Here is a 16,490-nt window from a genome sequence, read left to right as displayed (position 1 = left end):
ACACTTAATAAGTGAAGGACAGAACCTAACTATATTCCTACTCCTAAAAGTATAATTTTGAAATACATAGTGTGTTGGTTAGGGTCGTATAATTGTCTAGACTTCAAAACTGTGCTGTTTATGTATTAAGAAATTAAAATACCATTTTGATTACTCTGAATATTTTCAAGCCTTTAAAACAAAGTTTGACTATGTGGGGGAGAGAAGACATATGTATGTGCTAGGAATTCTACAGTCTAAGTGATCAGCTTAAAGTTATCTTTATTGTGAACTCACACAGGAAAAGAGACAGCACAAGCAAAAATCCTTTCAAGCATTACTTTTCATAAATACTTCTGCCTCAAAATTTTATTATGGAAATTTCAAACATATAATAAGATTGGAAGAATTCTGAATGACAGGTCACAGACACATCAGGGTCTAAGTTCTACACATAGACATTTGAATGAACCTGCTAAACTAATAAGTGTAACTCCTTTACTGCCAACAAATAACATTAGTTGGGCATCAACTTAAAAATGAACATTCAACAACTTCATGGGCTAGGACTTATAATGCATTAATAGATTAATAGGTCCATCAAGATTAACTTGATTCAGTCAGTGTCTGTGCTGAGAATGCTCATCAAATTCATAAAAGGAAATCCAAGCTCGAAGATAGCCAACACAGTGAAGTGTCTGCCTTGCAGGAAATAGAACATGAGTCTGGATCCTCAGAACTCACATTAAAAGGTCTATGTAGCAGTGCATGCCTGTATTCCAGGCATTGATGAGATGGAAAGCAGAGACACGAGGGTCCTGATAGGTTTGGGATACAGAAGGTTGGTAAATAAGCACAAATAAAGATACATATGCTATATGTCCCCCAGCAACTCCATTCTGAGTCCAGACACTTGATTCCTATGCGCATACTTGTAGATTCTGCACATGAACACTCTGCAACACTATTACTTAACAACCTCATGTTTCTCAACAGTGCAACAGTTTAGCCTGTAGTCTAGTCAAACAACAGACCCACACTGCTGTAGAAATAGCTGAACTTACGAGCGAGGCCTGGTGGTCCGAGTTTATAATCCGAGTCATGTGGGAGACTGAGTTCAAGGCCAGCTTGGGGAAACTTAAATCATGTCTCAGAATGAAAATACAGCTAAGGATGGAGTTTGGTTGACTGCTAGACACTCAGGAGTTCCCAGGTACAATCTTAGGAGGGAAAGAATCACTGAATTAAAACAGTGATACAAATATCTAGGCTGATATTTGTAAGTCTCATAAAACTGATCAAAGAAGTAAATCAGAACCCTAGCACGGTGACATCGCAGTACAATGACACAGGTCTGTAATTAATTCCAGATGGACCTTCAGAGGCTGAGGGGACAGGAGGACTGACAACTCAAGGTCAGCCTAGAACCATATAACAAGACTATTTCAAAGACAAACACATAAAGCAGGTGTGGTGGTACACACCTGTACTCCTGATATTAAAGAGTAGGAAGAGGCTACTCCAGGGCTCCCAACTGAAGACCAGCTTTGTCTAGTTAGCAAGCTCATATCAGCTCAAAACAAACAGAAAGAGAGAAGGGGTTGGGGAGAGGAAGGGGATAAAAAGATGGCTCAGAGGTTAAGAGCATCTACTGCTCTTACAGAGAACTGAAGTTCTGTTTCCAGTACCCACACAGTGGCTTACAACCACCAGTTTCAGGGGAATCTGAAGCCCTCTTATGTTTATGTGGACACCAAGCATATATGCTACCCCTACATATGCACTCAAGACAGATAAAATGTTTAAAATGAAACAAAAGCAGCTTTGTTTCTGTGACTGAGTTTGTGCTGGTTTATAGTGACTGACTGGCCTAATGGATAAAAAGGGACTTCCAGGATTAACAGGGTTTGGGCCAGCCAAGGCTACATGGTGATCACATAGCAACATCACCATCTATTCAGCTGCCATTCAAGAAATAAACTGCCCCTGGGAGTAGGGGACACTGAGACAAGAGGATCCTGGGTTTCAAAACAGCCTGAGCACTACAAGGAAGTTCTGCCTCAAAACTGAAAGAACTGGGTTGGGGTATAGCTCAGTTAGTAGAATACTTGCCTAACTTGCACTCAGGAGGTAGCAGAAGCTAATCAGAAGTTCAAGGTCATGCTCAGGCTACATGGAGTTCCCAGCCAGGCTGGGATACAGAATAAGAATGGGAGGAGGAGGATGGAAGAAGGAGGATAAGAAATGACAAAATTATTTTTAAAAGCCAGCTGTGGTAGCCCTTGTCTGTAATCCTAGAACCTGGGAAATGGAGGCAGGAAGACAACCAGGAGTTCAAAACTAGCCTCAACTACATGATGAGTTCAAGATCAGTCTTTGGAAAAAAAAAAATACAAAGTAAATATTGTGTTGTTTGGATGTGAACTGTCCCCACAAGTTCACATATTTGAACATTGCTGCCCAGCTAGCAGCTAAAGTTTAGGGAGGCTGTGGCATCTTTGAGCTTGGGACCTTATTTGGGAGAGAGTTAAGGTTGGCAGGCTCTGGCTCTCTGCTTACTGGTTAGCTGAGGTGAGTCTGTCACCTCATGGTCCCACTGCCAGGAAAGCAGTCATGCCTTCCCCACTGTCCAACTGTGAACCGAAGGAATCCTCCTTCCCCTTCAGGAACTGTCTCAGTGATGAGAAAACCTACATAGCTGCTCCATAGTGCTTTCAGAAAGGTATGTTAGCATCAAACCCCACAACTTTGGAGAATACGGAAAATTACACCAGGACTATAGGTATCAACCAGGATGACCACTGATCAATAGACTCCAAACCAATGAGCAAATCCAGGAGGTATCTTTTTGCCTTTAGAGAGCTTGTAGCTAAGTAAGTCCACAGTGAGGAACACCAAAGGTAGGAACACACATACGGTAGAGGGTCCATGGCCAGTGTGGTGAGTGGTATCCAGCAAGTTCTTAACACTGCCTGTGGCATAAAGACCAAAAGACCACAAGCTTATGAAACAAGCAGACCATGAGTGAAAAGAAAAGCATTTAAAGATTCAGGAAGAGAGGCTGAAATCTCTGCAGCCCAAGACAGCAGTGGGAAGATTGCTCTGTCAGCCTGGGCGCTACATAGTGTGCAGACCAGTCTGAGATCAACCTGGTCCTGAAAAACCAAGAGATGAGCAGGAACAAACTGTTACCACATCAAAAGCAGCAAACTAAAAATGCTGTACAGTAGGTTTTCAGTGGTAAAAAGCCACCGTGTGGTCTGAAGTAAGGGAGGTTACCCTACTGATAGCTATGCTCTTATATGCCTGTATGCAGAGTACACACAGTGCTCTCAGTGGGACTTGGCACTCCACCATCCCTGAACCACACACCCACCTCCAAGCCCGAGTATATGGTCTTTTTAAAAATGTATTAAACTTGTGTGTTGCCTTTTTGTGACACACACCTGTGGAAGTCACGGAACAACTTGTGAGAGTTGGTTCTCTTCTTCTACCATGTTTGGCAATTAGGTACCTTTACCAGGTAAACTGGCTTTGCTGGTGCACAAGTTCTAAACTGAAATATGTCAGTACTAACTCAAGTGCAGCACACACAGGAATCCCAGAGCAGGCTTGTCCTTAAGCACGGTGGTTTTATTTTCCACCCATAAGAGATTTAGTAACTAGTCCAACAGGAAAGCCCATGCCCTACTCCAGTGGGATCAAGTGGTATATGGTATACAACACCCAGTTTCATCACCTGGAGCCCATCCAAGCTGCAGGATTTCAGAAACAACTGATACCAGCCTGAGCATGTGTAGAAGAAAACGGAAACATCTGCATTTCGACAGCTCTTTTGTGGGGAATTTTCTTTTCATCTTATAAACAAAGTGGTGGATCACACCTTATCTGAGGCAGAGGTGGACAGATCTCTGAGTTTGAAGCCAGTCTGGTCTACAGAGCAAGTTCTAGGACAGCCAGGGCTACAGAGAGAAGAAACTCTGTGTCAAAAAACCAAAACCAACCAACCTCAAAGCCCACAGAAGCACTTGGAGGTGTGCATATCTGTACTGCTGATCTTTCCACGCATGTCCTGGGAATGTCTACTTAGAAGTGCAGGACAGTAATGTTTCACTGATCCTACACTCCCATAGTCACACCAGTCAGTACTTCATCTTCATAGCTGGTCATCTCTCCCCAAGCATTTCTGACAACAGCCATGGTTCTGGGTGGTGTTCATCTCCTGGATGGCATTCCCCAACTGAACAAAGTGGAAAGGAGAGCAATTCAGTCCGCGGTGACAGACTCAACTTGAGGTTCCTTAACCTCTAAGACGCTCTCCGAAAATGCCTCTCTGACCATGGCTAATGGGGCGCGGGACCACACTACACTGAGCAAATGACAATGGTCCACTAAGACTGAGCATAAGCTACTTCAGTGAGTTAGCCATTAAGAAGCACTTGGGGTATGTGTGGAGTAAGGATTTGGTTGATAAGAGAGTGCTTTTTCAAGCACAAGGACCAGAGTTTGATCCTCAGAGCCCACAGAGGAGAAAAGGTAGGTACCCAAGGGTGGGGAAGTTTAGACGGGTGGGTGGGTCCCCCAGGCTCCCTGGCCAGCCAGCCAGTCTAGCCCACTCAGAACAAAAAGGTGAACAGCACCGGAAGAATGACTCCTCTGGCTCTGCACACATATGTACACCCAAAAAAGGAAGCATGTCCACCAGAGAAAGTAGAACAGCAAGTGCGCAACTAATAAACACGCAGCAGCGCCCGCCTTTCCTACTGTCACCTACTCCATGGAAGAACTCATGTAAACACACAAGAAATGAACCCAAGGAGGAACCCCGGTATCCATGCACACTTGTGCATGTACTTGTGCATGCACGCACACACACACAGACACACATGTGAATATTTGTAGTAGTTCACAAAGTGAAGCCAGTTAGAGATCCATTCATTCTTCACTCACTTTTTTAATGAGCACCAACTGTATACAAGTACTGTCTTAGGATTCAGAGGCAGGGAGGGCAGCTGTGACCACTGTGTCCTCACAGCTCTTACCCAGCAGAGGTTAAACAAGCATGGAGTGGCAGGGTTGTATTTTTAGCACTTGGAAGGCTGAGACAGGAAGACTGCCCAGAGTTCAAAGCTAGACTCGACTACATAGTGAGCTCAGGCCAACCTATGTGGGACCCTGTCTTAATAAGCAGGACACACGCCTTTAATACAACCATTAGGAAGGCAGAGACAGAGGCAGGCAGATAAATCTCTGAATTTGAAGACAGCCTGGTCTACACAGGCAGTTCTGGGGCAGGCCCTTTCTGAAAACAAAACCAAACGGAAAGCAAGGCCTGCTACCAAGCCCTGGCAGTCTGAGTTCCACCCCTGAAGCCAGGACAAGGAAAGAAACACGGCCTACAGGTTGTCATGTGACCTAAACACACAAACACTAAATAGATGTGACTTAGTAAACATAATAATAAAACCTCTACCAAGTCAAAGCAAAAGTGGAGATGTACATTTGTGTTCCCCAGGGGGCCAGAGGCTCTGGTGTTCTGTCACTGAGTATAGCCAAGAACACGGATGAAGCCACTGATCAGTTCTAGAACACTGATGCCCAACCCAGTGTTCACACCAGTCACATTACTCAAGGCCACTAGAGAAAAGACTGACGTTCATCTAGAGAAACAGGCTAGAAGCAGGAGTAATGAAGATACCAACATTCACAGTCTCAGCCAGTCTCGGGGTTTTGTGAGGCCAAGAAGGCAAAGAGAACTGTAAAGACGGCAATGAGACAGCCCAGAGGTGAAGGTGTATCACAGCAAACTCAGAAAGGGGCCCAGAAATCAAGAAGGAGCTCTCTCATTCTTGTGTTCCCTGCTTTTCTCCCTCCTTCCCTCCCTTCTTCCCTCCCTCCCTCCCTCCCTCCTCCTCCTCCTCCTCCTCTTCTTCTTTCTCTCCCTCTCCCTCTCCCCTCCTCTCCCCCCCGCCAATTTCTGGAGGATTCACTTGTAGTTGGGGCTACCTTGTAGAACTTGGTTTATAGTTCAGGCTGGCTTCAAACAGCAATCCTCCTGCCTCAGTTTCCCAAGTGCTGGGATTACAAACATATGCTACCATGTCTGGCAAAAATAAGTATCTTTGAGAGGGACAAAAATCAACGAAACTATTAAAAGCCAAAGTTGAAGAGGTTTTGGGATTGATAAGAAAATCAAAGATCAGGGCTGGAGAGATGGCTCAGCAGTTAAGAGCACTGAACACTTCCAGAGCAGCCAGAACCTCGGTTCAATTCCCAGCACCCACACCTACAGGTAACTCACAACTGTCTGTAACTCCAGTTCCAGGGAATCTGACAACTTCACACAGACACACATGTAGTCAAAACACCAATGCACATAGAAATCATTAAAAGGAAAGAAACCAACACAATCAAACTAAGAAAATCAAAGATCCTGACAAAGCACAGGAATATAGAAGGACTCCTCTGGGAACTAGGAGACACTTTCCAGCCTAAAAGTCAAGAGTGTTACAAGTACAGACCTGGGGTCTTCATGAAAGACAACAGAAACTAGAGTTCCTGAGGGCTGGGGAAAGTAGCCTTAACTTATCAGTAAAACTAGAAACTAGAGTAAAATAGAATCGAGCCCTCAAAATTCTACAACCCAAATGGCTGACTAAGAGTTAAAAGAGTCTGAGTTACTGTCTGTGAGTCTGTGCAGTTTTCTCTGCAGATTTCTGAACAGTGAGCAAGAGAGTGACCAAACCAAGGGAGGGAATTAGAGTCCAACTAAGTGAGCAGTGTCCTGCAGTGACAGCCCACAGCCAGCCCCAGGACTCTAAAGCCACAAGCTGAAGTAATCCAGACTGGGAACACAAAGAACTCTTGGCAAGCATCCAAGGAGGGAGGGGGAAAAGCAACAATCCTAAAGAAAATGTAAAAAATGTTAAGAAAAAAAAAAATCACAGAAATTATTATACATATCTGCTATAGGAAAACCCCAAATAGTCCTAACAATGTAAAAAACCAATAAATAAATACATAAATAAATATCTAGCAGTTATTCCAAGAGGGCATAGGGGGTAAGGGAAGTTAAACAGAAGAACAGTGTATTTTATCAAGTTTATAAGGCTGTGCTGGCATCGGTCCTGTCAGTGAAGTGGCTACCACCCAACTCTCAATGTAAAAAGCCAGGTGTGGGAGTTGCACCTGCAATTCTCGTGCTGGCAAGGGGCTAGAGAGGAGTCCTGGGGCTCCAGGTCAGTGAGAAATAGAGGCAGCCTTGAGGATGCTGACAGCAGGCGCACACGCCCCACTAAGCAACCCTAGGTTTATATAGGGGGAACAAACACCTAAAAGGCTCCCAAGTGCTCACCTCTAGAGAATGCTAACCAAAAGAGGGCTGCTGCTCCTTCAGCTGACACAAAAGGACTGAGGCCCTTTCTAAACTAAACTGTAACTAACTCCCTTCAAAGTAAATCCCAAACTCCTGGTTTATAAATAAAACTATGGGAACAAGTATCTTCAAAGTATGCTCATCAGCAGGCCCAGGTGTGTCCTCACCCACTCCTTTCCCTCAATCCTCAGACTCTTCTCAGTAAACAAGCGTGCTGTTACGAAAAGCAATACACTTTGGATTTGCCACAAGGTCCGTCTACCTAGGTTCCCGTGTGGTAAAGGAAGAGAACCAATTCCTGAATGCTCTGACCTCCATTTACATCACAAGAATATACACACACAGACACACGCCTGTCCAATCAGTCCCATGAAGGAGAAAGGTAAGTGAGGGCAGCGTCATGAAAGCAAAACAACTATTTTTTTTTCTTTACAAAAAGCCCATCTCCTCTTGCCCTGCCTCTATGATAGCTGCCTGTGCTGTCTCCTCTTCAAAGTCAGCTCCATATCCCAGTCACCACAGAAGCCTGGAGAAGTAGAGTCTATCAAAACAACACTCCAAAAATGCACTCAACTGACACACTGGTAACCAGTAACAGAAGATTAGCAGAGTTCAAGGTCATCATGGGACTACTGGAGGGTAATGGAGGCTACCCTGGGGCACTCACAAGATCTCACCTCATACAAACACACAACACCTCGTTCTAAACAAATAGACTAGATCACACAACTTAAAGCATAACAAAGAAAAATCAGCTTCTACCCAAAAGCCTTAAGGCAGAAGACCAGGTGGTAGAACAGAACCATTAAGGGTCTAATTTACATTCTTTTTCTAACTACAATTAAAAATATTTCTTTACATTACTAAAGAAAGTTGATTTCGGGGTTTCAGAAAGGTTTTGCCTTACATTGTTTTAAAGTGTCAACTACTGCTAGTGTGGGTGGGCCACACCTTTAATTCCAGTACTTGGAATGCAGGGGCAGAAGCAGAGGCAGAGGGACTGAGCTCTTGAGTTTGAAGCCAGCCTGGTCTACAGAGTGAATTCCAGGACAGCCAGAGCTACATAATGAGATTCTGTCTTAAAAAGCACCCACCCCCCCACACACTGAAATTTAAAAAAAGTGTCAACTACTGAAACATCACTCATGAAGCAGGTACAGTTTGTGTTGGTATGCAGCTAAGCTAAATGTTGAGTAACTCCCCAAAAATCTGAGAAAATAACCCTTTGAAATGGTAGAATGAGATATTATAGTTAATAACTTTTACATACTTTTTAAAAAAGCCATTCAAAAACAGAATCCATTTATTATCTTTCTTATTTATTCTTTTGAGCAGAGTGATTTTTTTTGGGGGGGGGTGGGGGAAACAGGGTCTCCATGCAGCCTGGTCCCAAACTCAGACATTCACCTGTTTCCCTGTTCCTGCTAGGTCCAGTCCCATAGCTGGCTCCTATCTGTTTTTCAGATTGACCATTACTCTGTGTTCATGAGAAATGAGAGACAGTGGGAGACACCACAAATGAGGGCACGTGTGGAGATCAGACAACTTTAGGAAGATATTTCTCCTCTTACCTTGGATCTGGAGATTGAATCCAGGGCATTTGTTTCCTGAACATGGGTTTTATCCAATAAACCATCAAACCATCTCAATGTCTTATGTGCGCCTCCCACCATATCCCACCCTAGGTGGCCCAGAAAGCTTTAGCAATCTGAGGGAGGGCCTTATGCTCGATGTATCAGAACCACATTCCCACCCCTAAAATACTCTACAACTTTCAACAAAACTAAGCCCTAAGAACTTTGAATCTCAAAGACTAAAAACACTACAAGTGCCTCTAATCAGAAAACAACACACCACACCTTTTTAAAATTATTAGAACATTATTAAAACAATGTATATCTACAAACATATTAAGTCACTGGATCACATCTGGCACATCAAATTCAGATGCCTCCATAGTACATAGTTCACAATAAGTTCTTTGTACTTGGCAATGGTTACAAGGTATCAGATTCAATAAAATAAACTGAAAAGTAGAAGCACCCCTTGTAACCAAAGATATTATAGAATGCTAATTCAGGAAGTTATTCAGCAGCTTATAAAAGAAATAGGAAGTTGTTGACCAACTACTTGAAGAACTATTTCCTGCAGGAAAACCTGTAGAAGTGCTGAGCTATAAAGAGAATTGAGTCTTTTAAAATAAAAACTCAAGGTACTGTGGTGAAATTAGTTTAAACAGTAAGTCAGTAAGCTCAGTGGCAAAGATGTAACATCTACAAAGACTGAGTCTTTTTTAAGCACAGCATAATGTCTAGAGTCTGGGTTCCTGTCCAGAATAAAGGTGCTTGAACTATAGGTCCACCCCTATCATTTGCCAATATAAAGTCCAAGTCTATCTAGATCTCACTAACCTAGGCGGGCTTTAACACCAATCACATCAATTAGACAGTTGTCCTTGAAACTGGAGGATGGGCTGACTGACTTCCAAACTCATTCATCTACAGTCACAAGGCAACAATTAGCTGTTCCCAAGTCAACAATTCTCCCAGTTCTCTCAAGTTACATCATCTTGCCAGCTTGGACTATTTGGGGTTAGAATTCTTCCTACTAAGTATAAATCTCAAGAAATGACATACTTTGTAACATAAAAGTTAGTTCCAAAAAGTACCTAAAAAGATGAAAGAAAGGGTTAGTTTTCAAGGCTGGAACAAGCTGAAGTTCAGAAGCTAGTTGAGATCTTCATCCCACAGCTGGCTGGACAGAAGTATCCTTTTGAAAATGATATTACAGCTATTGTTTATGCCTCCCTGCGCGCATATGAGTGTGAATATGGACACACCACAGCTCTGAATATGGAACGTCTGAGGACAGGAGTCAGCCCCATCCTTCTATCACGGGGGAGCTTACAAGAACCTCAAACAAAAGGAGAGAATGGACTGTAAAGAGAACATTCTAAAAACTAAGTGAGCTATTTGGCACCAAGAGCAGAGTTTATCACTGTCTCTAACTCAGTCAGGGAAGGTGTTAATGTCATGCATCTCTTTGGTACTCAACAGCTCCTACAATGACAACTACACAGAACACCCATGAAACCAACTGCAAGAGAAAAGGTCCTGCTTCACAAACTTTCTTTTCCAAACTGCATATTGTTCACAAAGCAGTTTACTCTTCAGAAATTACCAAAGACTAGACACCATCTTTTACATCTAGTTCTCAGAGGCCTCCACAAGATCTTTATCAGACCCAGTGACTCAGCTCACCTGCTGTAAGGTCACACCTCAGGCCAAAGCCTTCTACTTCAGAGCATAGTGTGAAAAGGCTCTGTGGAACCAAAGGCCCATTTATCACAGAAGCAGCTCTGACTTCCACTGGCAACCTCAGAAACAGTAAGTTTCCTCACTTCCTGCTAGTGTTTGCTTCCTAAGGAAAGCTCTCCCATTCCTCTATAGGAAGTCATAGTTTGACCTAGTTTACCTTCTTTCCAGCCCCCTTGGGAAGGGGTGAGGGTGCTGAGTGGGGAGATGGAGCCAGTATGCAGTACCTACACAAACCCACCCACAAAGCAACTTCTTTTTGTGGAAAGAATCATCCAAAAGTTTTTAAAAGCAAGAATCTACAATGGGGTTTATTTCAGCTGCAAAAAATGACCACTCACTCAAATAATGAAAATGCAGATGTCACCAAACAAGCAATTTTAAGAAAACACAAAAGAGTAAAAACAGCACAAATGTTGCTCTTTAACCTTCTGCTCACAGCCGCAGCCACAACTGAAGGCCTGCAGGCTATTAAGCTGTTTAAAATCTCCCCAGGTCAGCATGCGACACAGCAGGGCACAGCAGGGAGGAGTTCAGCAAGTCTAAGCCGTTCTTTTCCTCCCTAACAACCTGGTTTGTTTCCCCTCCCTTCTCCTTCAGGACACACCTCTTCCAGCCAGCCCCTCTACTAAGTCATTTACTTTGGACGGCTGTTTAGAGGAGGTTCAAGCTGGCTCCTGTGGATGAGTTTGCCAGGCCTGTGTGTACTTTCCAGTCTCAGGCCCTTTATTGTTCTCCTTGAAACCTGACCCTTTGAAATGAGTACCAGAACACCAGAAAACAGTTTTTAAAAAAGACAAAGTTATGGGGGATGGGGGTAGGGGAATGGCAACAAAACAAAAAAATAAGGGTGGTGGAGTTCCTTTCCAAGATCAAGATCAAATCTCTCCCAGTCCTCCTGAAGTTATCTATCATGAGTCTGTTTCCTTACATTACAAAGTAGGAGCCGGGCAGTGATGGCGCACGCCTTTAATCCCAGCACTTGGGAGGCAGAGGCAGGCGATTTCTGAGTTTGAGGCCAGCCTGGTCTACAGAGGGAGTTCCAGGACAGCCGGGACTACACAGAGAAACTCTGTCTTGAAAAACCAAAACAAACAATCAATCAAACAAAACAAAACAAAAACGAAGCAGGAAGCAAAGTGGGGCATCCTACAAGCCTGTCAGCCCAGCATTCGGGAGGCAGAGGCAGGATGATCTGAGTTGGAGACCAGCCTGGTCTACAGAGCAAGCTCCAGAGAAACCCTGCCTGGAAAACCAATAAACACAAAGTAGCAGCCCACTCAAGACAATCAACTGAAAACAGAGATCCAGGGAGGGTAGGGGAGACTTGAGGGACGGGTGTCACACACAAAACAATGTTGATAATGGTGTCCCCAGATCCAATAAAACCTCCTACATTTCCTGTGGATTGTCACACAAATCTGAATCAAAATGAGCATTGTTCTTCACTGCATTATCTCAACCCAGTTAACCAATTCAAAGAACGATACAACAATCTGCAGCCTGTAACAACCAGTCTGAGATACATGGAACACTCTTAATTCAAATAAGCTCTAGAAAATTAGTTTTACTTCCAATGTCACAAGAAGAGGGGATAAAATTTCATTTTGCCCTTTTCGGATGAATGTAATTTTGCCATTTTACTGAAGACAAAAAGACTGGGGTGGGAGGAGGGCAGTGGTAACACAGTAGTCTTGCTTACGGTTTCTCAGAGCAGATACTGTTTTTGAAGACAGTGTGTCACCACATGATTGGAGGCCAGACCTCACAACTAATGTTTTCTTCACATTTTGAGGGGAAATCCTGTTAAATGACATCAAAATACTGCTAAAGTATTTGTTGTTTCACAATTTAAGTAAAGTCATCTCTTCCCCAAGTCCTAGATTTCCTTCTCTACCAATCATTTATGCTGAAAGAATGCTTGAAGACCCTCCCCCTACACACACACACACACACAGACAGACGGACAGACACACAGACATGGGGGGGGCACAACAGAGATAATGTAACACATATCTATACCAGGTTTGGTATTCAAAATTTTATATTTTTTCATGGCATTTTTGTTTGTTTTGTGTCGGGCTAATTTAACAAATATGGTACAAACTCAAAATGAGATTATCTCATTTTGCCACAAAAGTTTGCAAAAGGGCTCTGAACCAAGAATAAATCGGGCCTTCAAGATATGACTAACCCTAAAGAGAGGGTGTGGGTGTGTGTGTATAGAGAGAGACACACACACAGAGTGAGCAAGTGAGCTGGGAGTGCAGCTCAACGGTAAAGTATGCTGGTTTACCATTTATAAGGCTGAGTTCCATCTTTAGCAACAGCAAAGTAATAAATAATGAATAATGTTTTGAAAAAGATAATAAGTGAATAAGGTCATTCCTATATTGCCACCTTCCAGCATGATCTTCACTTACTTTAAGAAGTATCTCTGACCAGAAGATGTCTTGGCCATCTCCCAGCCTGCTGGCAGTGGTACATCATCAGGGATCTCAAAGGAAGACTGTCGGAGATGCTGAGCTGCAGGGGTAGCGGCCGGGCCAGAGACTACACCACTGGCAGTTAGTGTCCCCGGAGAAACGGCCCCCAGCTGCAGGGACGCTGGAGAGGAGTGAGCCCGAACGTGCTGTGGAGTCAGAGCTCCGGCAGAGCCTGCATCGGTACTGGCCTATTAGGAACAGCAAAATGAAAATTGACACAATAGAGACAAGAGCACCTACCCCTAACTTTCAAATAGAATGTCAAGGCAACCAAATATCTAAGTACCAAATGCAAACTTTAATATTTAATTTCTTACACGAAGAAACACAGGTGTCCAAATAGACCACTTTTAAGTTACAAAAATTTAATATGCATTATAGATGTTATTTTACTGATGAATAGTCCATCTGAATGAATGTCTACCTCCTGGACAGTGTGAAAACAACAAATACTAGCCATAATAACTTTATTTAGTGGTAGAGAATAATGTTTATCCCACACAACCCCAAATAAATACATCAGTACTTTTTCTAAGCAGTGTGGTTGCTTTTCCAGGTTCTAGAACAAAAACTGCCGATGACTGTGCACTTTTTTCTTTGTTTTAAATATCTAATGTCCCCCATCTGTCACTTTTTTTGATTGTGAACAAAATGTGATCAGTAAGTTAACCATTATAAATTATACGTTTAATGACAAGGCTCAGCACCAATGCTAAAAGCTTCCCAATGAAGAGAATAATAGGCTAACCCTTTGTGCCTAGAAGGATAAAGACTATCAGTTCAATTATAATTCGTGGATTCACACACATATAACAGCAGAGGGAGGGAGAAAGGAAAAATCAGCAAAGACTCCAGTGATTCAAACTTGGGTCCAACCAGACCAGTGTTAGACGGGTATCAGGAATGAACTTGTCTATAAATTAGCTTTTCCAAGCCAGAGGACATAGAGAGATACAAGAATTCTCAGGAAGGGGCCTGTAGATGATTGTTTACAAACTCAGATACATATTATTCATAATCTAATCCTTTTATTGGAATTAGAGTTTATCAAAACATTTGTTTTTCTAGATTCCTGTTGATAAGGAAACTGAAGGATCCAGCCATCATTTAAAGCCCCATAGCAAAAACTCCTGTTTTTGAGTTTCCAGATTAAGTTTTAGGAAATCATTAGCACACAGGAAAGGTAAATTTCTTGACACACAGCTCTCTTACGCTAGTGAGAGGGCTAATGTACCCACGAATGGCCCAGTGGAAGCCGGTATTAGAACTACACTTTCCCGGGTTCATTCCTTCTGACTTCTAAGTGCTACAAAATGGAGCGTTCAATCTGTGTATTCCTTCAAAGTTTCCCCAGCCGTTTCTCGATTGCATGCCAACATACATTTAGTTCAGTGAGTACAGAAACCCACTTGTGGGGGAGGGAGCAAAGAATAGTATCTAGGTCTATTGTTGTTACAAATTAAGAGTTTATTTAGGCTAGCAACTAAATAACTTTTTCTTCCTCCTTAAGTAGGCTTTTTGTACGGAGGTTAATCAAGATTTTCCGAGCTCCAAAAACCCCGTTCTACAGCAGTCCTGCCTAGGAGGGGGGCCGGAGTGGGGGCAGCAATTCTTCTTTCCACTCAAGTTACAGCCCGAGTGGACTAACTACAAGGCAGTGTTTGGAAAACCAATTAAGTTTTGGGCAAAGTTCCTGTGCTGGTTTAGCCTAAAGCAAGTTCTTTAAAAATTAAGTAATTAAAGTGTGTGTGTGTGGGGGGGGCGACACTAAAGAAATCTACCAGGACCTATCGGAATGTTAATACTTTGAAACGGTTTCACTTCTGTGTTGGATCCAGTTGGGAAAATAACCAGGCGTTGTGGATGTGGATAAGCAGCCATGTTCACATCCGCAGTCAGTTAAAAAGCAATGGCGAGCCTGGAATTAGTCATTGCTTCCCAAACATTACCTTTAATCACAGTTGAGCCAGGCAGAACTCGGCCTATGAGTCAACCTGCAACGCGCTATCAAAGGCCAGCGCAGAAACCTCTGCACCATGAGCGCAGCCGAGCTCCTGCGCAACGCACAGACGTGGCTCATTTAAAAGCTTTCGGGCCCAACAGTAAATAATAGGTTACGATCAGGAAAGGGACACGTGAGCCCACCGAGTGTGAAAGGATCCCGCCCGCGCGAGTTCCAGGGCACGGCGGGGGCGAGCGGGGAGCGAGGGAGCTCGGCCAACTCTCGGGATCGCCCGGGCTGGGGAGCCCGAACCCTGCACCCGGACCGCGCCTGGGCCGCGAGAGCAGAAAAGCTTCGGGAGAGAGAGGGGGAGGGGACGGGGAGAAGGAACCAGAAACTCAATGGACCGGTTCAACCCCCACCCCTCACCGACAGGGGAAAACAAGAGGGCAGTTAACGCGGCTCCACGGGAGACTCCAGTGGCGCGGGAAGGGGAGCCGGGGTACCCCCGGGCTGGGGTCCCACACGAGACGCCGTGCCCCTCCCCCCCCCCCCCCCCGTCGGAGCGAAGGTGCGGAGCGGAGGCGCGCGCATTGTGCAGCCCCCGCGGCCGCCAACTCCGCAAAAACAACACCTAGCCCCGCACCCCCACGCGGCCCCGGGCCCCCGCGGTGCCCTTACCTGTCGCGAGTGGGACTTAGGCTCCGGCGGCTTGAAGAAGGAGTCCGGCAGCTTGCGAAGCCGCATGGGCACGGTCTGAGGCACGTTGGCCGTCTTGGGGTTCATGACGGCGTTGAAGAGCGCCTCCAAGTCGGTCTCCGAGTCCCCGCGGACGTGCACGATCTGATGGCCGGCCGGGGGTACTTGCGGGGCCGCGGGGGTCCCGGCCGGAGACACGGACGGCGGCGCGGGGCCTTGCGGGGCCGGCTGGGGCGGCGGCTGTTGCGCGGGCTCCATGGCTGCGGCCTCGTTCGACGCTCGGGGCGCTGCGTTCAGGTTCGGGGGGCTGCGTCGCGCGCCCGCATCGCCCTGCACTCCCTGCCCGAGGCCGCCTCCCCTCCCCTCCGCTCCCCTCCGCGAGCTCCTTCCTTCCTCCCTTTCTTTGCCCCCGGCCGCGGCGGCGTCCCAACTGAGACAGAAACTTCGGCTCCAGACGCCCAAATTAAAAAGTTGCGAGGAGCGCCCGCCCGCGCGCCTCGCGGGCTCCGCCTCCTCGTCGCTCTTCCTTCCTCTGCGCGCCCGCCCGCACCGAATCCGCGGCCGGCGGCCCCCGGGGAAACTTTCCCTGCGCGTCGTTACATTCCTGCAGACTCCCGGCCGCACGTGACCCGGAGGCGACCGCGCTGCGTGCGCACCCACCGGCCGGCCCGGAGCGGCGCGTCTGCGGCCACAGA

The 16,490-nt window shown here is 45.3% G+C and overlaps 1 protein-coding gene across 2 annotated transcripts in view; it reads right to left on the bottom strand.

The window, feature by feature from the left end:
- Positions 1-16,252, bottom strand: part of Yap1 (Yes associated protein 1) — a 75,974-nt gene extending 59,722 nt beyond the window's left edge. For both annotated transcript variants that reach the window (XM_028763402.1, XM_028763403.1), the window contains exons 1-2: positions 15,778-16,252; positions 13,092-13,342 (exon numbers count right to left, since the gene is read on the bottom strand). In XM_028763402.1, coding sequence (XP_028619235.1) covers positions 13,092-13,342; positions 15,778-16,053 — 527 coding nt within the window. In that variant the 5' untranslated portion in view covers positions 16,054-16,252. The remainder of the gene's footprint in view (positions 1-13,091; positions 13,343-15,777) is intronic.
- Between the last annotated feature and the right edge of the window lie 238 nt (positions 16,253-16,490).

This window comes from Grammomys surdaster, unplaced genomic scaffold, assembly GCF_004785775.1.
Source record: "Grammomys surdaster isolate TR1022 unplaced genomic scaffold, NIH_TR_1.0 138, whole genome shotgun sequence".
Lineage (NCBI taxonomy): Eukaryota > Metazoa > Chordata > Mammalia > Rodentia > Muridae > Grammomys > Grammomys surdaster.
Note: the sequence above shows the minus strand (reverse complement) of the source record. Positions and strands in the feature narration are given on the sequence as shown.